Genomic DNA, 25,705 nt, shown 5'->3' on the forward strand with positions numbered 1-25,705 from the left:
CTGTTGAGACGTAGGCTTACATGGTGGCTGGGCAATCAGGCCACAGAACCTTCAAAGGAGGACTTGCATCCTGGGGTGCCACACATTGGTCCACAGCGTCATTTAACCCAAGGCAGAGTGATTGGAGATGCTCCTTGGACCTTCTAATTGGATGGGAGATGGCAGTCGCCATGTGGGAACGTGAGCCTGGAGCTCTCTGTGGTGAGGTCCCAGTCCCTCACCCTCGGGGGAAAGCCTGTCTGCAGGGCCTGACTGGGAGGATGGCTCCAACACAGTGGAAAGAGAGGAAGAGTACCAGCTGGTGTGGTTGTCCCCTGGGGCCATTATTCGAGTCCCTGGGTCCATTTTGGGAGGGTCAGAGGCACTCTCTCCTCTGTTATGTCCAGGGTTTTGAGAGAATACACTTCTTTTCCAGCTTCAGCTAGTTTGACTTGGGTTTTGTCATTTTTCAACCCAAACGGTGGTTCAGCCTCACTGATGGTGTGACTGCCTCACTAATGGGAGATCGAAGAGGAAAGGGGGCAGGAGTGAGGGATACTGGGAGGGTCCAGGCGTGGTAAGGCCACAGGGGGTCCAAATGGGCCAAGGTGCTGCCTGGGAGGATGTGAGGGACAGGCAGGTGGTAGGCCCAGCTGAGGGAGGGAGGAGTGGGTGCCAGGAGGCAGGATCTCTACCCACAGGCCAGAGGATGGGGAGGACCGGGAGAAGTCTACAGGGTGACACAGGCCAGGAGAAGAAGTGGTGAGAAGCAAGCAGCGCATTTGGAAGGGAAGAGGTGACTGGTATGGAAGGTGCCACAAATTGGCCAGAGGACGTGGGGAGCTGTCACTGTGAGTGCCTCCGGCCTCCAATCCTTCTGAGGCACCACCACAGAGCCTAGAGGTCTGTCTCCTGAGAGGAAATCTGGCATGGGGGTGGAGGTTTGGAGAAGTGGGGCCCCGCACAGAGGTGGATAGGAGGTGCCCACCTTGTCAAAGAGTCCATACTCGCAGATGAGCTGTTCACGGGCCTTGGTGTTGATGGCAATGGTGAACCGCACGTGTGCCACCAGAAGCTGCAGGGAAGAGCAGGAGAAGGCCTCAAAGCAGGCCTGGCCAGGCCTCATCCTGACCAGGTCTGCACCCCCAGGGGCCCCCAGAGACCCCAAGCACCCTGCACCCCAGTCCGATGCAGAGGGGCTGCTGGAGGCCTGGGGAATGCAGCTTCGATGCTGAGTGACATGATAATGATAAAAATGATAATAGCCAACATTTGTCAAGTGCTTAACTAGGTGCTAGGTACGGGTTTACGCTCTCTGAATTCGTGAACTATTTTGGTTCTGACAGTAATCCTATGAGGCAAGTGCTCTCTGCTTTACAGATGAGGAAACAGGCCCAGAGAGCTATTTTGAGCCTGCATCACCCCAGCAGTCGGTGCCAGTAGGATTCAGGAAGACAGAAGGGTGGTGATGGTGGGGACTACCACCGCGGATCACACGAGGCTCGCACTGACCTCATCGGCCTCTTCAAACTTTCTTCCCAGGCCAGCTAGGGCTTGTGTTGGGCCCAGGCCTTGTGTCCTCAGGAACCCGCAGGCTCAGAGCTGTATCACTGCCTCCTGAGCATCTCTCCAAGGGCCCCTCTCTGCTGGCTCCTCCCAGCGCCAGCCCCATGGGGTGGTCAGTGCCCCAGCTCCCTCCCTCTGTCCTCCCACCATGCCCACGCCCTGCTCTGCTGGGCAAGGCAGGAGCTTGCCCTACCTTGAAAATGGGGTGCACTGCGGGCAGGTGGCGGTACATGGCGATGCCAAAGACTTCAGACACCAGATGTGTGCGCAGAAGGTGAGTGATGGTCTGGTGGATGTGGAAGTCACTGGAGCGCACCCAGATTTTGGCCAGAAGCCAGTCATATTTTGCATCCGAAGGGAGAAAAATTGGGTTTTCATCTCCTGGGACTTGGTTGAGCTGATACATTGGAAAAAGAAAATGAATGGCAATGTTTGGTTCTATATAGCTGTAGGAGAGCCTGGCCTCTCAGGAAATTCCAGAATAATCCATCCACATGTCTTAAAAGGGGCCTCTTAATCATGAGAGGATCACCAAGGAGTGCAGGCAGCCCAAGGTTTGCATTTCCCACCCCAGTGACATCACTTACGACATCATCTACATCATCTGTGGGATGCTGGACACCTTCCTGAGCCTCTCTGAGCTCCAGTCCCGCCATCTGCAGCACTATTTACTTACTCCCTGAGTGACGGCTAGTGACTAAGATGGCAAGAAAATCCCAGCAAGGAGCAGGCCGGGTGCTTGAGTGCGTCGCTCGGCTCCTCTACCCAGGCCCCCAGCTTTCCTCCCTCCTGGTTTCTGCCCACTGCTCTGATGGCTGCTTTTCCGTGTCCCACGCTTGCCCTTCCTCTGTTCTTCCCTTAAACATTGCTGTTCCGCAGCCTCCAGCTGCCACACCTGCTTCCCTTTCTGCCCTGGATGAGGTCCCCGGCTCCCCAGGTGCTAGGGTCCTGGGGATGCAGTGGCCAAGGGTACGGTCACCTGAGCCCAGACCTGCAGCCAGCTGCCTCCTGTAGGTGAGACCAGGCCTGCCCGCACCCTTTCCAGTTTGGACTCCACACCGCGGCCAAGGTGACTTTTTTCTAAAATGCCAAACAGGAGGTAATATCAACCTCTTCTTTAAAAAAGATCACCTCTTAATGCCAGAAAATAAAGCCCCCAAAGTCCATGATCTGGCAGCTGACGCCTCTGTGGAAGTCACCCTATGTTCAGCTCTCCCTGCCCTCCAGTTCCTTGGTCCCAGCTCTGCCCATGACAACAGCCACTAGCCTGCACGGGTTCAGGACTCAGCAGGATGAGGTCACGCGAGTGCTGTCCTGACCTCTTTCAGGGGAGCACACAGAGCCTTGGAGGGGTGAACAATTATGATGAGAAGGAACTACCCGAGTGGAAGGAGCAGCATACGGCTCGGGGAGCTGCGGGCCAGGCCTTCGGCTCCTGGGACACCAGCGGGCTAGCCGACTGACAGACCAAGGGGGACGGTCACCCGGGACTGGGCGGAGGGGCCAAACTCAGTGGACTCCTTAAGGTAACAGGGACTGTTCTGGGAGGTGATTTCCCTGTCTCTCGCTGGCAAACTGTTGTCCAGTAGAAACAGTGCAAGCTGCGTATCAGGTGGCCACTTTTACTTTATACAAGTAAAAAGAAACAGGTGAACTTTCTGCTAATGATCTAACTATTTTACCCAATATATCCCCCTCATTCTAAGCCTTTGAAATCAGGTATGTACCAGAACACCTGAGCTCTGACTCACCATGTTTCAAGTGCTCTATGACAGCCAGTTCCACTCTGCTCACCTGGGACAGGAAGGTTTGACTTTCCCAATATTTTTTAAATGATTTTTTAAATTTTTATTTATTTATGATAGTCACACAGAGAGGGGGGGGGGGCAGAGACACAGGCAGAGGGAGAAGCAGGCTCCATGCACCGGGAGCCTGACGTGGGATTCGATCCCGGGTCTCCAGGATCGCGCCCTGGGCCAAAGGCAGGTGCTAAACTGCTGCGCCACCCAGGGATCCCATGACTTTCCCAGTATTCATGTCTATTTATTAATGCAATTTAGTTGCTAACTTTTAATATCAGATAATTTCATGTAAAAATCCGAATTATCAGGTCTTCTTCAAAAATTAGGTCTGTGAACTCAGAATGCACATTTTTATAAAACAGCACTCATCCTTTTTGAATGGTGCCACCTCTGCCATCGGTCCCTGCCCTCCCTGTTTGCACCCTTCCCACCCCCCTCACCCCACTTCTCCCTTCCCTGCCACTGCCTCCACCTCCCCGGCTGCTCCCCCTCACCCACTGTCCTGCCCCCCCCCAGCCGGCACCCCTCCCGAATTTCCTTCATTTTGTCCTAATTGCCTGTCCCCACAGACACCTGACTCTGCACCTGGTCTCCCAGAACACATGGGCGGCCTGCCACGCTCTGGAACTTGGCTCTGCAGCTGAGGACATCCTCTGCCACCAGGTGCTCTGCTGTACTATCTCATTTAATCCCCACCAGCAGGGAGAAACTGAGGCTCAGAGTGGTTGCGTAGGTCTCCCAAGTCACAGGTTGGGCAAACAGCTGAGCTGGGATGGGACCCACACTGTTCATTCCTTCAGCCCGTGTCTTCACTCAGTGCCTCGTCCAGACTCCCCCTTGCTTCCTCCTTGAACTTGTACACTGGCCTTTAAGGCCATGTTGACTTGGGCTGTCCCCTGCTGGGGACCCATCATGCTGTCCCCCCAACTCCTGTCCAGGCTCAGTGGTACCATGGGATTCTAGAATGTGCTATGAAATACCTTGCTGTTTTTGATTTTTAAATTTGTGTTTTTATTAACAAAAGTTTTTTGTTTCTTTTTTTAAAATTTTTATTTATTTATGATAGTCACAGAGAGAGAGAGAGAGAGAGGCAGAGACACAGTCAGAGGGAGAAGCAGGCTCCATGCACCGGGAGCCCGACGTGGGATTCGATCCCGGGTCTCCAGGATCGCGCCCTGGGCCAAAGGCAGGTGCCAAACCGCTGCACCACCCAGGGATCCCAAGTTTTTTTGTTTCTGATTAGAAATCTTATCATTAAAAAAAAAATTCTAGTCACTTCAGAAGAGCATAATAAAAAATAACCTGATAATCCAGCTTCTTTTGCAGATGTGTTTACCTGTTCGATTTCCCATAAATTGAACACTGTGATACGGAAGGTCTCTTTTTTCTTTGGTTCACTTTGTGCCCTAACCAGTCCATCCCAGTGTTCATTACCGGTGCACCTGTGTCCTGGGGCACCTCTCCATACCCACACAGGTGCTGGCCCTGCCCCGTCTGCACTGTGCATTCAGTTTGCATGGATGACATGAGATCTCTGCTCTGTGTCTGCCTTTCCACTTTGTTAACTCACTGTGGAAACCCCTCAGGTCGACTGTGATACCTCAAGTTCATTCTTACTAATGGTGGTGCAACAATTCATCATCTGGACATAAAAGATTTCATTCAATCAATCCTCTACTGCCTTCGGATTGTCTCCAAGTTTGTGTTCCTGCCACCAGCCATGCTTGGGATGTCCTCGCATGTGCATGCTCACTGTGAGTGCTTTCATCCTACTGCGCGGGCACCAGAGGAGAGGCTGCAGGGCTGGGAAGGCTGCTCTCTGGGGCAGGCAGTGTCCTCCCCCGCCTCCCCCCATCCCGTGGGCTCATGCAGCTGGGACACGCCCGCTCAGTGGCGCTGGTACCCTGCGCCCCTCCCATCAGCCTGGCCATGCCACCCCGCCCTGGGGACCCTCTGACCACTCACCGAAATCCAGAACCTCAGAGGCACACCTTAGCCGCACAGGTGCACGCCCCGGTAAGGCGTGTGAGCTGCCTCGGCCCAGGTGTCACAGTGTGCGCACGCCCTGGCCTGCAGCAGCTCACAGCCAGGGCTGGGGAGGCCGTCCTTGTTAGAGGTTGGGTGTTCCCACTTTTTTTTTTTTCTGCTTCCAACTTAATGAGTCAGAAGTGATATCTCATTGTAACTAATTTGCATTTCCTTAACTATTAGTGACCTGGAGAATTTTTCCCTGTGCTGATTTTTCCATACGTTTCCTCTTCTATCAACTGCCTCTCATTCTCTGCCCATTTTAGTATTGGGATATTTGTCTTTTCCTTATCAGTTTGAAGCAACTATGTGTATATTGTGGATATTCATCCTTTATCTGTCCCTGTAGAGCATTTATTTCCTCCTATTATTTGCCTTTTGCCTTTGTTTATGGTGTATTTTATCATTTGATTTTTAAAACATGACAATCCAATATACCTATCTTTCCCTTTATTACTTCTCGGTGTCCTGTTTTACTTTAAGAACCTCCTTAGCGGGCATATTATACATCCTTCTCCTAAATTCTTTTTACTTTTTTTTATTTTAATCTTTCCTTCGTCTGAAATTTATTTTTGTTAATAGTATGACATACGGATCCAATTTAATCTTTTCCTTCTGTGAAGGCAGCTGTGATTGCATCATCGAAATTCACCCCTTTGCACTGAGTTGAGAAACCACCACTATCTACATCCAATTCTTGTGTACTGGGCTTATTTCTGGCCTCTTTACACTTACCCCACCCTCACCCCCGGTCTGTGATGCGTAGCACCTGTGTTGAACAGAGACCTTAAGGTATTCCTTAATAAGAGCAAGGAAGTCCTCATTTTTTTCTTTTCCAAAAAACCTTTTGGCTTTCCTTGAATACATCTTTTTCCACATGACTCTTTAAATTCTTTTATTTGATTTTCTCACCTTCAACTTTTCTCCACCCCTTACCAAAGAGAGAGAGAGAGAGAGTGAGAGAGAGAGAGAGACTGAAATTTTAGTTGGAAATGCATTAAATTCATAGGTTTAACTTTGATAGAACTGACCCTATTATGATATAAACTTTTCTTGATCAATATGAAAAAGGCACTTGTTAAGATTTGAATATAAATAATAGTGAAGGGGAATAGAAGGGAAGGGAGAAGAAATGTGTGGGAAATATCAGAAAGGGAGACAGAACATAAAGACTCCTGACTCTGGGAAACGAACTAGGGGTGGTGGAAGGGGAGGAGGGCGGGGGGTGGGGGTGAATGGGTGACGGGCACTGAGGGAGACACTTGACGGGATGAGCACTGGGTATTATTCTGTATGTTGGCAAATTGAACACCAATAAAAATAAATTTTAAAAAAAGATTTGATTTTACAGCATTTAAAATGACTTTACAGCTTATATGGTTTAATATCGTGTTGTTAGTTTGGAGAGCCACTACTGGTGCATTCAAGGAGTCTATTTATCCAGACACATCGCTAAACCTATGTATTGATTCTAATAACTTTTTGAAAAATGAGAATTTCTTAGGTTTTCTAGATCCATCATCATATCACCAAAAGATAGTCTTCTCTGTTTTTTTTTTTCCCACATGCTTATTGATTATGTTCTTATTTGTCACTGGTGTCAGGACCTCCAGGACAGCGTTGAGTGAAATAGTGACATCAGCATTCTTATTTATGATTTTAACAGAAATGGCTTTAGGGTTGCCATTTTAAAAAAAGATTTATTGATTTATTCATGAGAGACACACACACAGAGTCAGAGACATAGGCAGAGGGAGATCTGATCCCAGATCCTGGGATCACACCCTCAACCACTGAGCCACTCTACAGGTGTCCATAGGGTTGCCATTTTTTGGGTGATGTTTCCTGTCTCTATCACAGGGACATAGATTCCTTTCATTGGTATTTTAATATTTATTAGTTGTGGCTCCTAAATGTTATCAAGTTCCCTGTTGGTGTCAATTGATAGAATCAAAAGATTGTTCCTTATAGGTGTCATGAATTACACCGGAAGTTTTCTTGCTATTGAAACATCTTGGAAGAAACCCTGCTTGGTTATGACCTATTAGTCCTTCATGACACTGTTGTATTCACTCTGTTAATATCATCTTTGGATTTCCTTTAAAATCTATATTTGTAACTTGGATTGGTCTTTAACTTTCTTTGGAGACCTGCCTGTTCAGGGTTTCAGCATGAAGGTTATGCCAGCTTCACAAAATGAGTTCTGGAGCTGGGACTTCTGGGTGGCTCAGTAGTTGAGCGTCTACCTTTGGCTCAAGTCGTGATCCCGGGGTCCTGGGATCGAGTCCCACACCAGGTTCCCCATGGGGAGTCTGCTTCTCCCTCTGCCTGGATCTCTGCCTCTCTCTCTGTGTCTCTCATAATAAATAAAATCTTTAAAAAATGATTTCTGGAGCTGAAACACCTGAAGGAGTCCTGGAAGTGTCTGCTGGGTAAAGGCTGGCTGGAATTTGGCTGGCTGATCAGCACCTGGTCCCCTTACCAGGCTAGACATTCAGCTTCTCTGGAGTGGTGTCAGGTTTTTACTCATTGCTTCCAGCTTTTCAAATTTGTTGCCATGCTATTACCATTAAAGAGGACAAACACCCTTGTGATTATGTCTTCTTATTCCTACTCTTGTGTATTTTTGCTCTTTTTTTCTTTCATTAGCTTCATAATGGGGTTATTGATTTTCTTGGCCTAAGAACGAAAGTTTGGTTTATCATCCTCTGGCTTTCATTTTCATGGTTCTTTATAGTTTGCAAAGGTTGCATTTTCAGTAGAGAGAAGAGATTCAGGAACATTGTGACTTGTCCAAGGTCCCACACCTGTTAGCAAGTGGCCAAGCTGGGACTGCAGCCAGGCCCCTGACTCTAGGCCACATGAAGACTCTGGAGGACAGGAGGCTTCAGGGAGTCTACCAGTGGTAAATGGCTCCTCTCCTCAGGTCTCTTAGTTCTGTTTGCTTCCCTTCCATTGCCTGTCCCTTTATCTTTTGCTTCAGTTTCTTAAGCATAAGGCTTCTCTCTGATAGGCTGGGAATTCTTCTGGGGGAAGATGTGCCCCTGTGACCAGGAGATGTGTGGGGGTTTGGGGTGAGTATGGACTGGACTCTGGAGCTGGATGGCCTGGCACCCATCCCCACTGTGCTGTGTGCACCTGTGTCTGTTTTCTCACCTGCTGGAAATGACCCACAGCAGTAGTCCCCAACCTTGGAGGGTTGTAATGACGATTACATAAATAAAGGCAGGTCCTGGTCTGAAACCCTGATGACCAGGTGTCTCAGAATCCAGAAGTTTTAGGATTTTTAGCAGCATATATACTTCATTATGTGACACCTCTCTCCCCTGCTCTGAGTCTTGGACAACAGAATATTTTACAATCAAACACAGCAGTATTTCTGTAGTGACAGACATGCATACCACATTGGATGGGGCAAAGCTTCTATATAGTCTTTCCTTTTGGTTCACAGCAAGTTTTGCTGCCAATGAATTTGGTGCAAACTTTTGAAAAACCTAGCAGTTTTAGGACTTTTTCGATTTCAAAATTGCAGGTAAGGGACTATGGACTGTGCAGGCTAACTCTTGGGACAATCTTGTCATGGGGTTAGCGCCAGGCAAGCCAGCTGCTATTATGCCCGTAGCACTCAATGCCCAGTTTGTAGCTGGCTCAAAGTCAAGTCTGCTGGATGCTTGCCCACCTGTCCCCAGAAGGAGCCCCGGGGCAGCAGCCCCCTGCACAGAACTACATCTAGTCCTGTCCTGCGTGTTCTTTCTTCCTGTCTGCATACCAGCTGTCACAATGTGCTGGGTGCTCTGAGGAAGCAGAGGGCAGCCAGGAATTGGAGAGATGAAGCTCTGCCCCTGCCTCCTGTCACCCAAACTGGTTCTCTTTCTCCTCCTCCATCATCATTAGTAAAAACAAGAATCCACGGGCATTAGGGCACTAGAAGGGAGCATTGCAGGACTGGCCTGCTTCCTGACCTCCATGATGCACCCTGGTGGCCATGGTCTCCAGCTCCTCTCCCAGCTTCACCTGCCAGGCCCCCTTTTGCTGTTTTGACCTGGGGCCCCTGGTCAGGATGCTGGGCGGGTGGGAGGGATGTAGTATGTTACCCCAGGGCAGGTCCTTAGCAGAGCACCTGGCCCTGCCAGCAATCTGTCGAGTGTACCTTGGGGAGGGGAGCCCTTTCTGCTTCTCGTGGCCAGCCCTCCCCACAGCTGCCAGGAAGCCCTAAGATCTTGTTTTCCTGGTCCATCTGGCAGAGTCTCAGCATTCAGTACCCTCCTTAGGAGATGTGAGAAGAGTGGCCTCCTCCTCCTGGAGGTTAAGGTGGAGACACCCAGGGAACTCCTGCCTAGGCCCTGGCTGCCCCAGAGCTGTCTAGGAAAGGAGCAAGGTAGGCAGCCTACCTGGATGGCAATGGGGACAATCTTGTTGGCCAGATTCTTGTACAGCAAGCAGATGGGTGCTGCCAGGAACTGCAGAGTGCAGGGGTCTGTTTTGTTGGCATCGATACCATCCAGCAGGTCAAAGTCTACGATGAAGATGTTCCCTTGCTGTGGGAGGCAAGAGGAAATGTGTCCACATCATTCCCAGCTGGAGATGGACCTGAGGCTCGGGCCCAGAGAGAGGGAGAGGTGGCTCTAGAGGCCCCTAGTGTCTGATTAGGGTCAGAATTTACAGTTTTGTTCTCTGACTCTAGGCCAATTGACATCCAGAACGTTCAGAGGTTGTGGCGGTTTTCTGGTAATGGGAAGGATGTATTGTCACTGGAAGCTGCTTGACCCTCAGGGAAGATGCTAGCAGTGGCAGGGTGGCAGTGTAATAAGGAAGCAGACAGAGTGCAGACAAAACAGACACGAGAACGCAAATACAGAAGAGCACCGCGCCCAGCCTCCGTTACGTAGTGTCACAACCTGGTCACCTTTGGGAGGAGAAGTGGGGGTGGCTCTTTGGTGGTGGAAGCTTCTGCAGGGGGTATCTGCAGGGGCAGGATCTAGAGAGGCAGGGTTCGGGGAGGGAGTCTTTAGGGCTTGGGGGAGGGTAGGCTCTTCAGGGGCAGGAGGGGTCTGTATCCCTGGATGGTGTGTCCTGTGTCCTGGTCTGAGGCTGGTGGCATGGTGGGGCCATTTGGTGAAAATTCACTGAGCTTGCTGACACTCCTGATTTGGGTTCTTTTCTGTGGTTATTATACTTCAAAAAAAAATTAACTTGCTAATGGGATTTGAGGAAGGGAGAAAGCTACTCTGCAGAATATTGTTCAGTCTTCTACAGGGAGCCCACCCTGAGGGCTGTGAGGGTTCCTTTCATAAACTTGAGGTCTACTCAGGCCAGAACTTGAAGAATTTGGGTAGAGGACAGGTGGCGCTTCTTCTAAAGCCCTTCTTATTTTAAGCAAGTAATGGATGCAGCTGGGGAGGGGGGTGGGCTCTGAGCTGCTGCAGGGTTGCCAAGTTTCCACAGGTGCTCAGGTGAGATGTGTGTCCACAACTCTGCCTGTAGAGGGCGTGCTGGGCCACGGAGCACAGGCTTCAGGAATCCCTCTAAGGGGGACCAAAGACCAAAGATGGGACAGGAGCCAAGGGCCTGGCCACCAGCTTCCTCCTTTTTCGACCCAAAGGACCATGGATGGCAGTCATCTGACACCAGTGATGAGCTCTGAGCAGTCTGTCTGCAGTGTGTGTGGGGCAGGGTTGAGGAGGATGGGGTTTGTGCCCATTGCTCGCTAGGGCAGGAGCACGGAGAGAAGCTGGTTTCAGGAGAGTGTGTGATGGGGCCCCTTGGAATCACCTTGTCAAGGAGGTAGAGACACATGGGCTGCTGGGTCACAGGGCTGGGTGGGCTTCTGTGATAGGCTGGACAACTGGATTTTCAGAGTGGACATGACCATCGTGAGTACTGCACAGGAGTGGCTGCCGATCACATCTCGAGAAGACCGAGGTTAGTTACGGTGATGAGGGCAGGCTAACAAGGGGCCCTGGGATTTGGACCTGTGCCTGGGCCACTTCTCTGTTATCCCAAGCCACTTCCTCTCTCTGGGTCTCGGTTTCGTCTTTCCGAAAAGTGAGGGGGGAAAACCTATCTCTTAGTTCTGACATTTGGGGATTCTGCAGTGGACACTGATGTTCTTGCCTGTCTGGTGTCCCTGTCCTCTCTTTTTTGGCCCACATGCTCCATTTTCCTGGCCCTAATAACTAATTCAGGGAATTAAGACTTGTGTTGTAGGAGATGAGAGGTCTGCAAAAGATGGCTGGTATGTGTGTAAGAGACGGTATGTGAAAGATGGTGTGTAAGACTCTAGTCAGTGGCAGCTATTAGCTTATTGCTTTGAGACTCAAGTCCATCACTCAGGAAAGGTGACTATTGTGACAAAGATGGCCAGCCGTGGAAGTGGCAAGGACTCCCAAGCAGACGCTGTGTAGCCCCCTGCCAGAGGGCTACACAGTCCCTTCCAATTCTAGGATTCTGTGGCTTTCAAGGTTCTGATTCTCTGACTTGAAGTGTGAAACATATAGCCACTGAATCAATGTTAATCCATCCAGAAATTAAGTCTACAGGGGAATACTGCTGTGTGTGCATGCATGTGTGAGTATGTGCCCGTGTAGGGGTGTGTGTGGTCCTGGTTAGCTGTCCATGTGAGTAGGTAGTGTCTGGGGCCTGGGCTGGTCCAGGGTGAGGGGGTTGGGACTGCTGCCCTGGGGCAGGGGACTGTGAGCTGGGCAGGTGGCCCTCTAGAGTCTGGTGGGCAGGGTGTCGAGCTGGGAGGGTTGTCCACAGATGCACAGACCATCCATCTCTAGCTGGGGCCCCAAGGCAAGCTGAGCAAATCAGACATGATGACCAGAAACAGAAGGCCACCTAGACACCTGCGGGGCAGGGGGCAGGAGGCCCCCTTGTCCTGGCTCTGGGGGAAGATACTAACCGCCTGGAGAGCAAGCACTATTCTGGGCCCTCAAATCCCTGCGGGTGAGCCAGAGGAAGAGCAGGGGAGAGGGTGAGGGCAGAAGCAGAAGACACCAACATTTCTAATTTGAAAGTTAAAAATTCCATCCATTTTCTCCCTCTTTTCCTCTTCTGCTGCAAGCTTGCTCCTTTCTCCCATTTCCTTACCTTTGCAAGGCTGGCGACAATTTTGCAGCCTTGTGTGTAAAGCCTCTCTCATGAAGCCTGGCTCACAACCAGCCTCTACTGAGAGGGACCCCTCTTTTAATTAATGATACTGCTATTGAAAATACTGACATGTTCCTAGCTCCAAGCACTGAGAAATGTCACCCTCAATTCCTCCTCCTACATTGGAAATTTTCCATCAGTGCCCAGGGAAGGGAAGAGACCACTTTACCGAGGGCAGCTCATCTCATCAGCCTGGCCGATGAGCCTGGACATAGCAGCCTGCAGGCTGGTGAGCATCGGCGGGCAGAAAGTGGTCTCTGCCTGACAGAGTGTGACCTGGCCATCTGAGCTGGCCTGGCCGAAGTCACCAGACAACCAGGTCCTACCTCGACCTCTTGCTCCAAGGTGAGCTGCCGCTCCAGACTGCACTCCACCATCTCTGTGGTCACAGGGAGCTTCTCGGGTAGCTTCTTGCAGCGCTGGATCAACACTGGGTTGCAGCCATTCAGGAACTGGTAGCCAAACATGAGGTCTTCCTGCCAGTGGTTCATGACACGCTCTGTAGGGGAGAAAATTGTGGCCCTGCCTGAACTCTGAGTGGGGGCAACCCAGGTTGCAGCCCTTCTGACCCTGGCTGAGGGTCAGCGTCCCTGCTGGGTACCTTCTCGCAGGGGTTTGCTAGGCAGCTGGTCAACCACAGATTCCCCTGGCTATGCCCTATTGCTTGACCACAGGGTCAGGCCACGCCACTATGTTGTCCTCCCTGAACCACCCTTGGTGCCTCAGAAGGTTTCTGAAGAATTCTTTTCTTAAGAACAACACCAAAAAATGGACAAATTGGATTGCATCAAACTAAAAAAGCTCTGCACAGCAAAGGGAACAGTTAACAGGGTAAAAAGACAACTTAGAGAATAGAGGACATTTGCAAACCAACCATCTGATAAAGGGTTAATCTCCAAAATATGTAAAGACTCCCACAACTCAATTAAAAAAAACTAATAATCTGATTAACAAATGGGCAAAGGACTCGAACAGACATTTCTCCAAAGAAGACATACAAATGGCCAGCAGGTATATGAAAAAATGCTCAATATCACTAATCATCAGGGAAATGCAAATTAGAACCACAATGATATATCACCTCATACCTGTCAGGATGGCTATTATAAAACCAAAAGACAACAGGTGTTGGAGAGGATGCAGAGAAACTGGAACGCTTGTGCACTGTTGGGGGAATGCAAAATGTGTGGCCACTATGGAAAACAGTAGAGTGAGTTCCCAAAAAATTAAAACTAGAACTCCTATGTGATCTAGTGATCCCACTTCTGGGTATTTATCCAAAAGAATTTAAATCAGGATCTGGAAGAGATATCTGCACTCCCGTGGTCACTGCAGCGCACTTCATAACAGCTGAGATGTGGAAACAATCTTAAAAAAGGAAGGATGTTCTGCAGTGTGTGACAGTGTGGATGAACGTGGAGGTCAGCATGCTACGGGAAGTCAGCCCGTCACAGAAAGACAGATACTGCAGGATTCCACTTACACGTGGTATTTAACACAGTCACACTCATAAAATCAAAGAGTGGAATGGTGGTTGCCAGGGGCTGTGGGAGGGGAAACGCGGAGTCACCAATCAGTGAGCATGAAGTTTCAGTTGAGCAAGATGAAGTCATTCTAGAGATCTGCAGTACGACACTGTGCCTGTAGAGGAAAGAGGGACTTGGGTCCTTCTGTCCAGGGTGGAAGGAGAAGGAGGGAGAAGGAGGGGAGCAGAGAGCCCTCCTGGGGAGGAGTCTGCAAAGGCAGTTTTCCCCAGGTGCTTCTTTCTTTCTTTTTTTAAAGCTTTTCTTTTTCTTTTCTTTTCTTTTCTTTTCTTTTCTTTTCTTTTCTTTTCTTTTCTTTTCTTTTCTTTTCTTTCTTTTCTTTCCTTTTCTTTCTTTCTTTCTTTCTTTCTTTCTTTCTTTCTTTCTTTCTTTCTTTCTTTCTTTCTTTGAGAGAGAGAGAGAGAGAGAGAGGTGGAGACACAGGCAGAAGGAGAAGCAGGCTCTATGCAGGGAGCCTGATGTGGGACTCGATCCCAGGTCGCCAGGATCAGGCCCTGGACTGAAGACAGCGCTAAAGCACTGAGCCACCTGGGCTGCCCCCCAGGTGCTTATTTCAATGCCCGTTTTTCATCATCCTTCCTGTTTCCTTATCTTTCTGTTGCTGTTTTTCCCTGGGCCAACCCCGGCAATTACGATGCTATTGCGAGCCAACACCTACTCAACACCTCCGAGTCTGAGGGAACCTAAAGTTGCTATTAGGTAAATGCTTTAAAAACACACTTAAGTTCTGCCTTTCCTCTGCTCAGAAGTATCATAAATGAGCGATTCATGTAAACACAAAGTTCTGACCGTGTTGAGACCTCTGATGATGAAGTGAGGTGGAGGGAGCTCAGTCCCGAATGTCCAAGGAGGAGAGGCCTCTGGGCGTGAGGGTGATCAGCAGGGTGCTGTGGGCGCTGGGGAGGCCAGGGCGGCCCGGCCTGCTGAGCCTGCTGCCACACTGGAGTGGGGGGTGGAGGGGTGGGCTAGTTCCCAGGCCAGTCTCCCTAGCACCACGAGAGAACCCCAAGGCACACTCACCAGAAATAGTGTTGCTGATCTTGACGAAGATCTTCTCAAAATCAGCGAAGTCACTCCAAGAAGACTGGAACATGTGCATGAAGCGGTTGATGAACAGGTTCTCCATCCTGCAGGCCAGGAGACCACATCCCCACTTGCACTCATCCTGGCTTTGCCCCCCCTCTCCAAAGCCCCTTCACCCTGTGTCTCCTGAGGCCTCTGAATACCCCCTGGGCAACAGGTAGCTGAACCCAGGACAGCTGTGAGGGCACAGCTGATGGGCCTTGAAGAACCAGGACACAGACAGGCACCTGTGCTTATCTTCCTACTGCGTCTCCCCGTGAAGGAACCTGACTACTGCCCTTGAGAACAGTCTATAGGGCCTCCAACCCCATCCATGCCTGCTTTCATCCACACCTTCATTCATTCATCAAACTTTTGCAGCCCCCGCTTGGTGCAAGCTTCCAGGCACAGAGTGCCCTAGCTGCTGTGCAGCTACCCTAGCTAGTCTCCTGGAGTTTTAGAGGATTTGCAGTTTGATTGACTTTATCCCTTATCTACTTTCTGCCTAATCCTGACTCTGTGCCTGGTGCTGAGGGAGATAGTTTTCCCAATGCTCATTATGCGGGGTAGCAAAATAAGCCAGGACAGAAGCGTGATAAATTCAAAATGCAGGCTGCAGGCACTAGAGAGTGAGATCTGAGTGGTCTGAGCAATCCTGGGGGCCTGCTGGAGGAGGTAACTGTGGGATGGGCCTGGGAAAGGTAGGGAATCGTGAAAGAGGTATCCCAGACTTCCCTCCTAACTCGAGCAAGGTACAGGACAGAGGTTAGGAAATTCCAGCCAGTGCTCATGTGACACCCTCTGCCTCAGTCTGGCACACCCACAGCTGAGGGTACCAGGCAGTTATCCCATTTCATCCCCACTGCCCACTCCAGAGTTCAAGCCCCCTACTTGCGCTGCCTTTCGTACGTGCCTTTGCATGTACTGCTCCCTCTGCCTGGAATGCCCTGTGCTCCTTTCTTCTCCTCCTGAGCCTCTGGGGTTGAGTGTATATGCAGGGCTTGCCTAGAGTGCCCCCAGTCCTCCCCTGACCTCAGGGAAGTTGCTCCTTCCCTGCCCAGACCAGGCTGCCCCATGACACTGTCTCAGCAGCGCCAATGGCAGATTCTGTACAAAGCCACGCATGTGGCTCTTGGCCTCTGCCTGAAGCACCAGGAGGGCGGGCTGAGTCCGCATGCTCAGCGCTGAGCCTAGGCCTCCAGGTTCCCGGTGGCTCGGGCAGCCTGGATCGCTGGGAGGGACAGCAGGTACCTGGGGCAGGAGACCCCCCTCCCCATCCAGCCACCTCCCCAGCAGGGCCAGCAGACCTAACCCTGCCCAGAGGAAGCAGCCCTAACCTGTGCAGGTCCAGGGCTGTCCTGGGACCCGCTCCTTGGGGGGGATGGCGTGGCGGTTGGGGGACAGGGGAGGTGCTGGCTGGGGCCTGAGTGTTGTTGCAGGAAGGTGTGTGAGTTCCAAAGCCACCTCAAGCCTTTCCCATCAGAATCAAAGGACTGAGGTTTGGGTGTTTTGTCCCAAGCGGACCTGGCTGATGAGGACATGTGGCTGCCTCATCCCAGGGAAGTGACCTGGGAGCAGGCATGAGGGCAGCAAGTCTGAGTGGCTGAATGCAGGGACTTAGCAGGCAAGCAGGAAATGCAGGGGCCCCTCCCAGCCCTGCCAGACACAGGAAAGGCACGTGAGGCAGAACATGACACCTATGACTCCCCTTTTGCTAGATGGTCCCCCCTCCCTCTAGCAAATGTTTCTCCTCTGCACCAGCCCTCCCCCACCTCCCAGGAGCCGGAGGAGCCCATGCTGGGAATCCCTAGGGGCCTGGACTTCTCTTCTGTGAGTGGGATGAAGCGGCTGCCTGCAGGCTATCGAGAGGCAGTAGTGCTTGGAAGGTGCTGGAGTGCAGCCTGGACAGTGTGGTGCACTCAGCAGGTGCCCAGCACCTCGGGGCTGGAGAATGATGCTGGACTGGTTCTCCAGGCCCCGCTGGTACCGTCAACACTTTTACCCTAGCCCCTCTCCAGGAAGGAGGAGCTTTGACACACACGTTTGGGTTTTTTTTGGTTTGTTTTTTTTTTTTTTTTTTTTTTTTTCACGACTGCTTATTTTCCACACATGCTTTTGGGCCTCACCACAGTGAGGCAGGCCCCTGGCTAAGCCTTTCAGGACTGTCACCCCTTCCTCTGCCAGCATCCACTGTCCTCCTCCACCTCCCTTGTCAGCTGAGCCTCCCGGGACAGAAACCACTGGTAAACCAGAGGAATAAGCCTCACTGTGACATCCACTTCAGACTGGGTGTGGAAAAACACTCATTTCTGGGAGAGGAGAGGCCTTCCCAGGTCTCAGCGGTCTCAGCAGTCCCCCGCCCTCCCCACCCCAAGCCCAGTGCCAAATGGTGCCCAGGAAAGAGGTCCTTGTGGGGAACCGAGAGTGAGTCATAGTCCTTGGCTCATCGTCTCCCCAGCTGGGTCTCTCTGACCTTGAAAGGTTGGCATGAAAACGGGGGCGGGGTATAGCGGTACTCAGAGGAAGCCACCAATTCAGGAAGAAGTGGAGTTAGGAGGAAAATATTTGCATGTCATCTGGAGGCAAAATATTTCTACATGCTTATAGACAACTAGAATATTGGGACCAAGGATCTGTTATTGCATGAAGAGGAACCTGCAGCCTCAAGAGTGCACCTGGCTCATTCAAGGTCACACAGCCAGGCAGGGACGTGCACTGGGCTGCTTGCTGTGCCACGAGAGGGCTGAGCCCTTGCCTCCTCTGCTTCCCCTGCTCCTTTCCTTCTAGCAGCTTCTCCATTTTCCACCTCACAGTTTTGTTGTTTGGAGTGGGAGGCAAAGCTTACTGAGGAGGGCTGGCCTCATCCCAGCCAGAGCAGGCAGCTGAGACGAAACAAGTTACCAGATTTACCCAGAAGTGGCATGGAAACTGAACTGCCCAAACCTGGAGGTTCGATGAGGAAGGTCTCTCTGCTGACCTCAGCCACAAGTCTGTTTTCCTCAGGCAGGACTAGGTTTAGCCATGGGCAGAGTGGCACGCTATGGAGTGGGCTACAGGGGCACAGGCTAGCGAGGCCCTGGGGCGGAGGGTTCTCTCTGGAACTGTCCACCCAGAGCCAGCTGCTGGGCACTTGGGTGTCTTTTCCCCATCAGACCACTAGGGGGCTGGACCCGGGGTCTTGGACTCTCCCTCTTCCCCCACCCAAGTGCTGGCGTCTGGCCCAAGACTGGATGCGTCTGGGAGTCCCTGAAAGATGGCAGCTGAGATGGTGCTGGTAGCACAAGGTGTCAAGGGCCTGGCCTAAGAACCCAGCCCCATTGCTTCCCAGACACGTGGCCTTGGGTAAGTCCCTGATCTTGCTGTGTCTCCGTTTTCTCACCTGTGAAATGGGCACAATGACAGTCCCTGCCTCACAGAGTCGACGTAATGTTCAGAAGACTCTGTACATAAGAAGAGTTCAACAAACATTAGCAAGTAGTGCCATAATCGTCACTCACTGTTAATATTAGTCTGCAGCCTTCGGCACTGGCATTCTGGGGAACCAGCAGACAGGCTGGTTGTCTGCAGCGCAGCACTTTACCCCCCTCCTTTCCCTGGGGCTTCTTGTTCTATTCCTCTTTCCTCCTTCACACCCAATTCATGGAAGAATCTTCACCTACCTACTCCTTTTTACTTCCTGTCCCCTTTGCCCCCAAAAGTGCTCTCATCCAGGGCACCAGTGACTTCTTAGTGGCTGCATCCAAAGGGCCCTATAGTCGACTCTAAACTCCCCTGATTTCTCTAGTGCATCTGACAACCAACTCCTTTCTTCTTGACATTAAAATGCTGAGCCTCTTGGACCACCATGGTCCTACTCCCCTCCACCCCCTGCCAGGTAGAGGCTGAGCTCTTTGCCCCCTTCCTGTCTTGATAGCCTCAGCCCCTCTTCCCCACATAGGTTTCTACTCTGGTCCCCTGGCTCACCAGAATTCTCACTGCCTAAAATGCCATCCCCTCCACTCCTCCAAGCAGTGTAAATTCCTATGTATCCTTCAAAACTCAGGTTGGGCATCTTCTCTCTTGGAAAGCATTTTTCTGATGCTGTCCCCCGCCCCCCAGAGTTACTTCCTCCCTGCCTCAAGTTCCCCCAGCACCCCTTCCCTAGGGAAGAGCTACTACATGCCATTGTATGTAGTATCCATTGTATGCAGCTATCTACAACTTGGTCTCCACTAGACTCTGAGCTTCTTGGAGTTGGGACCAGAGGGCCACTTTTGATTCATCTTGGACCTCACCCCCAGGAGCTCCATAAACATTTGTTAAAGGAGGAGCAGCAGTAGCTCCCCCAGCCCTGCTTGCACGGGCATAGAGGAAGCCCAGAAGAGCTCGCAAGTGGGCAGTGACAGTGCCTGAGGAGGCAGCTCCCAGCTGGGCTCCTTCCTTGGGCTCAGGAATGAGGAAAGAGTCCTCCCAAGCACCCAGAATGGATACACTAGAGGGAACTCGCCTATGGCATATCAGACATCACCATGGGGGCATCGCATAGGTGAGTTCATGGAAATCTCATAACAATTCCAGCAGCTAGGCATCATCAGCCTCATATCGTAGGGAGGAAACTCAGGGTCAGGACACTGAAAAGACTCTCCCAAGATGACACAGCTAGAATTTTTATCAACCCTAGCTGCTGGGCTCTAAATAGGCAGCCTTTAGTTTTTAAAGGGTGATGAATCATGGGTTGATACTTGTTGCTATAATTCTAAGAGATCAATAGATGTTTTTTTTTTTTCCCAAGAAAGCAAAATACAACCTCACTATTCTGAGTCTGGTCCAGGAACCAGCAGCACCAGCATCACATGGGGGCTTGCTGGGAATACACACTCGATCCCCATTCAGACCCAATGATCAGAACTTGTGTCTACCAATGTCTCATGCGGACCCACATGCACGTGAATGTCTGAGAGATGCTGTCTGGACCCACACTCCCTCACCAGGCAGCCTGGCTGCTTGTCCTTACTGTCTTAAGCAAGGAGGCTTGGAGCAGCTGCCCGGTATCCTGGAGGAGCCCAGCTGCCCTAGAATAAACCTTGCCAAAAGAGCCACATTCAGTTAAAATTGCACCTTCCTTCATTGAGTTTGTTTCATAGTAGAAATCAGTATTTTCTTTTTCTACTCCCAGGGCAGGCTTGAGGTAAGTGTGGGGGAGGGGCACAGGAGAAGAAAAGGCAAGGGTTGCTGGTACCTACAAGAGTTCTAGGGTCCAGACATCCAGCAGGTGCTACGTAAATGGCAGGTGAGCTAAAGTAAAGGGCAGAGAAGGACACAGGGAAGCCAAGAAGACGGAAAGGTTCTGCCTCCTGTCCCCCGAGGGCCACCTGCTCTGGGAGGCCTCCAGCCCACAAAGGAAAGCCAGTCTGAGGAGATGGGAGAGCACAGGGATATTAAGCAGATTTTTTTTATGCCAGGGTTTCTCAAGGCCTTACAATCCTGGGGGGCAGGGGTTCACAGTATGCTCCCCAGACCAGCAGCATCAGCAACCCCTGGAATTAAAATGCAGATTATCAGGTCCTGCCTCAGCCCTCCTGCATCAGAAACTATAGAAATGGGTCGAGAAATCCTGATTTTTAACAAGCTCTCCAGGGGATTCTGATGAGGTTGCAATGTTTTCCAAAGTAATTTGACCACAGAACAAGCTCTTTTATAGGGAAACCATATTTAATGCTTTGTGTTATGTCTTCTTTTATGACCCATTTTTAACTACACACACAAAAATGCTACTTTAGCAAATATAACTAAAATGTCTCAGGTCTAACTTAGGTGGGAATATCTCCTCTACATTTCCCAACATATTTATCTTCCAATGGGATGCATCTCTGACTGTCTAACAAAATTCGATAGAGGCAAACAGGGTTAATATACAGACATGCAGACATCAGTTGGAAGAAGCAGGAGATAGTTTTTAAAACTTCCAATATTAGGGGATTTTGGATGGCATTTGTTAGGTTAAGGGGGAGGACACTATTATCTATGAGTATTCTGGTGATGTGCAGCCAACTTGCAGCCAACTTGTTTCTGAGCTGGGGTGGTAGTAGGAGGGAATGGGGTCTTCTTTCTGCACAGAACTCATGGCTTTAGTTTCTGGAGAAATGAAAGGCCCCACCATGGGCCTCACTATGCTGCTTCCCTGCTTTCCTCCTCCTTCTCTGCTGGAACTACCCCCAACCAGTGTCATCCCTTCCGTCCCTTCTAGGCTCCTGCTCTTCAGCATCTCAGGCGCCTGAGCCTTCTCTTCACCACCAACTCCTTTCAAGGAGCCACACATGTGATTTTGTCTGGCCTTCAACTAGCAGCAGTGACCTGTGTAGGGGGCTGGGAGCAGGCAGTGATCGGGGCTATGGCCAAGGGGCTATGGTCCTACCCCTCCTGGCCCTCCCCAGTACACGATCTCTGGCCCTTGGCCTGAGCCTGCAAGACATCACCAGAGGCTACACGGGGCTCTTAACCTCAACGAGACCCCCATGCTGGGCTTGTCTACCCCACTCCTTCCCCAGCTGCCCTATGTAATGACCACTTTGTTTCCCCAATCAGCCAGATGCATAGGTCAAGGATGCCTCAGTGCCTCCTAATTTTGACCTGAATCCCAGGTCCATCCACACCACAACCTGCATTCCTTCCTCACTCCCCTAGTCCCTCTTTGGTCACTCCCTTCACCACCTCTGGGTCCTCTCATCTGACCCTTGGAGGCTGCCAAGCCAAGCTCTCACATCTCCCTGAACTCTGCAAATGCAGGTCTGGAGGAGTCCGGGCAGACTGTGGCAGCACTTCTGATGCTGCCTACCTAGGTAGCCATCTGTGGTTACAGTGAGGTGTCCCTGGTGACCTCACGGAGAAGGGTGCTCCTTCAAGGAGCAGCCTCCACCTGATTCCATCTGATGGGAAATGCACAGGAGGTGAAGGTTTGAGCACCTTGGTCTTGGTGCGAGGCTGGTCACCTCCTCTGGAGCTCAGTCACATTTCTGCACTGTTCTACCTTACTAGGAAGGAAGCTCTCTTTCTCAATTTCCTTTAAAGGGACATTCCCTTATCAGCCCACCAACTTCCTGCAATCAAGTTCTAGTCTGTAAACACAAGTGGTGACTAAACACACAAGCTGTTCCTCCTTCAATACCAGGAAATGTTACAAGCCACTTGATTCTGTGAAAAGGCCCAGCCACAACTGACCTTTGCATAAGCTACCCCCTCTGCCAGAGCATCCTTGTCCCATTCTTCTAGGCCCCTGCCTCTGTCTGCCTGGTTGGCTGCAAGGCCAGGCCAGATGCCTTTCTGCTGTGAAGACTTCCTGGGTTCCATAACAAGATAACACCAGACAAAGTGAAGGATACTCTGTGAGTCCTTGAGGGCAGAGGCCAATCTGAGGGAGCAAGTATGTGATGATGGAGACCTGGGTCCTGGCTGGCCTGACCCCATTACTAAGAATGGATGGAAACTAATGCTGTTTTGAGGGAGAACCTTCTCTGTGTGGGGTTGACTTATGTGGCCTCATTATATTCTCACAACAACCCTGGGTAGGATCTGTGGTCTCATTCTTCAGATGAGACACTGAGGCTCTGAGAAGTTAGCTTCCCTAATATTACCTTCCACTGGCCCAGAGGCCTCTCCCATCTGCCCCTCATCTCCTCAGGGTATGGGGTACATTGAGCTACCTCGCTGAGGTCCAGTCCCCTTGACTCAGGATGTACCCTCAAATGCAGAGAGCACATCTCTTATTTCCTTCTTAGAACCTCATGGTCCTCAGCCAGCAGAGGTAGGGCTTAGCTGGCCTGCTCAGCTGTGCTGTACCAGGAGGGGCTGAGGGCCCATCTAAAGATTCCTTTGCTATGTTCCTTTGCCAAACATTCCATAACTCAAGGGGCCAAGTTACGTGGCAGATGTAGAGAAGGATGGGCTATGGTATCATTGGAGAAATGGTGGCCTGTGTGGCCAGTACTGGGGAGCATAAGGGAGGAGACATCACTCAGGTCCAGGGGCTTCTAGGAGCTTCTGGGAGAAGGGCCACCTCATCTAGGTCCTGAAAAATGATGAATTGTATTTAGCCAGGCCAAGAAGGGAAGAATGGTTTCTGAGGTGGAGGGAATGGCACATGCAAAGACAAAGGGCATGAAGATGCCTTGCTAACTAGTTCTTGACACACATGGCTGGAGTGTCCTGTGCATCTGGGAGCAAGAGGGAAGGCAGGTGAGCCGGGCAGAGATGTGCAGGCTCTCACCCATAGTTGGGGTAATCATTGGAGGATTTTAGAAGGGGAGTAAAAGAATTATATTTGCCTTTGTAGAGGGAACTTCCAGCAAACTATGTGTGCACTTGAGAATGAACTTCCAATTGCTGTGTGGGATGGATCCTGGGGAAGCAGGTAGAAGGATGTTTCTGAATGTCCCAGGGAGGGATGACAGAACCTGAGGGAGACATGCATCCTGAGACCCCAGGAGATAGACATGACCCCACAGGCAACTGGGTGGAGGGGGAGGCCAAGGGAGGCATGGAGGCCAATGGTTTCAACCCTGACTGCACACTGGAGCCCCCAGGGGACTTTGAGAATATATGTAGAAGTGGCCTTGCAGATGCTGGTGTGAGAACTCCCTAAAGTGTCAAGACACAGCTCAAAGTCTCCTCTACTGGCCCTGGGATGGTTCTGGGGCTCCATATGTTTTAACGAGCACCCAAAGAGTTTCAGTAAAAGCCCTGCAGTAATTCAATCACAAAGAAGGAGCACAGAACTCATATCTCTGTTGTTTATCAGCCAGGGCCATTGGACAAGTTCTGTGACTTCCTTATTCCTCAGATTCTTCAACTGCAAAGTGAGAATAATAACCATGCCTGGCTCACTGGGTTGCTGTGACAGCCAGCCTGGGGATGGGTGTCAGTGGTCAGCGCAGGCATGGTGGCCATTTTTCCTGCAGAGCTTTGCTATCTAGGTACAGCCTGGGCCCCATCCACCCTTGAATTGGCCATGGGAGGATGAGATATGGGTGGGGATGGGACACTTCAAGTAAAGACCTCTACTTTGGGCTGACAACAGAGCTATGTTTGGTGTCTGGAGTCATCCAGGTTTTAATTTTGTTTAGATACAGGCCAACCTGTGGTTGTACACTGAGGATCCAGCATGGCCAAGATACAGTCAGATGATTTGGAAAGAGGTGCCCAGCTGAGCTGCTTCCTCATCCAAAGCACCCCCACCCCTGCCCCGAGAAAGGAGTGAGGATCTCACTCGCAGCCCCAGCCCCTGGAGGAGCTGCCCAGCATCCTTAGGTTCTTGGAAACTCACGCTTTAGAGTAGTTCAGAACAAAGTCCACACCCTTCTCGCTATCAAACTGGATGTCTCGGGGTAAATCCTTGTGACATTTGGCATCAATACTCAAAGGGAAGCCAGGGTTCCACTCCATCCACCTGAGCATGAATAAAAAGAAGAAAACTGCATCAAATGCTTGGCCTTTGGGTTAGCCCTCTGAGACTAAAGGCTGCTCAACTGGTCTGAGGATGTGTCTTCTATCAGGTCAATGCATTCTAGCTGAGTGTGTATCCTGGGAAGTACTGGGACCCCTCCCAGGGGCTGGCAGTAGCCTGCTTTGCTGTGCCCAGAGCATCAGAGTAGGAGGTCTGAGGTCCCCTGAACCTGAGACTGGGCTCACGGCAGAGGAGTAGTGAATGGTCGATGTTTACCAGTGTACAAAAAGAAGCCGAAAGGAAGCATCAGAAGACCTCACCCAACTGCAATCTCTCCCCTGGCATAGAGAAGCCTTGACGATCACTGGAGGTAGAAGTGGTTGATGCTACCCCACTTCTGGGCTGACCTGGACAGCTAGTATGCCCCCTGCTCAGTCAACACACAGCTGCACTGTGTTTGGTATGTGGGGAATGGGGGCAGGGTCATGTCCAGGGCAGCAGGGTGGTTCGATGAGGAGCTTCAGGCACAGACCACTGCTAGTGGTAGGCTTAGTCACTGTTATAACCAAAATAGCTTCCCCCAAAGACAGGCCATGCCAAAAATTTAAGGTCCCGGTGTCCTTGAAACTTATCCTGCAGCATTGATCACTTACATCTTTTTTTAATTTTACTTTTCTTAAATAAAGACTATTTTAGAGGTGCCTATGTGCCTGTGAGCATGGGGTAGGGAGGGCAGAGGGAGAGGAAGAGAGAGACTCTCAAGCAGACTCCCCACTGAGCACAGAGCCTGACACGGGGCTGGATCCCACAACCCTGAGATCATGGCCTGAGCTGAAATCATGCTTAACCAACTGAGCCACCAGGTGCTCCTTAAATTTTACTTAAAGATTTTTTTTCTTAAACTTTTCTTTCTTTGCTTATGCAAAACCCAAACTAACCAAAACTGTCTCTTTAGCATAGGGAGAATGATCTCATATTTCTTTAAAAACCAAAATTTACAATCTGGTTAACAGCTTTTCCCTTTGTATTCCTATTTTCCTTTTATTAAAATCTCCCTTGGGATGCCTAGGTGGCTCAGTGATTGAGCATCTGCCTTCAGCTCAGGTCGTGATCCTGGGGTCCGGGAATCAAGTCCCACATCGGGCTCCCTGCAG

General features: G+C 50.8%; 1 protein-coding gene across 3 annotated transcripts in view; it reads right to left on the bottom strand.

The window, feature by feature from the left end:
- ALOX5 (arachidonate 5-lipoxygenase) overlaps window positions 1-25,705 on the bottom strand; it is a 77,721-nt gene that overhangs the window by 23,345 nt on the left and 28,671 nt on the right. For all 3 annotated transcript variants that reach the window (XM_055345014.1, XM_055345015.1, XM_055345013.1), the window contains exons 4-9: window positions 24,432-24,554; window positions 15,092-15,198; window positions 12,854-13,026; window positions 9,767-9,913; window positions 1,739-1,942; window positions 968-1,054 (exon numbers count right to left, since the gene is read on the bottom strand). In XM_055345014.1, the coding sequence (XP_055200989.1) occupies window positions 968-1,054; window positions 1,739-1,942; window positions 9,767-9,913; window positions 12,854-13,026; window positions 15,092-15,198; window positions 24,432-24,554 (841 nt within the window). The remainder of the gene's footprint in view (window positions 1-967; window positions 1,055-1,738; window positions 1,943-9,766; window positions 9,914-12,853; window positions 13,027-15,091; window positions 15,199-24,431; window positions 24,555-25,705) is intronic.

The sequence above is a fragment of the Nyctereutes procyonoides genome, unplaced genomic scaffold (assembly GCF_905146905.1).
Source record: "Nyctereutes procyonoides isolate TBG_1078 unplaced genomic scaffold, NYPRO_anot_genome, whole genome shotgun sequence".
Taxonomy (NCBI): Eukaryota; Metazoa; Chordata; class Mammalia; order Carnivora; family Canidae; genus Nyctereutes; species Nyctereutes procyonoides.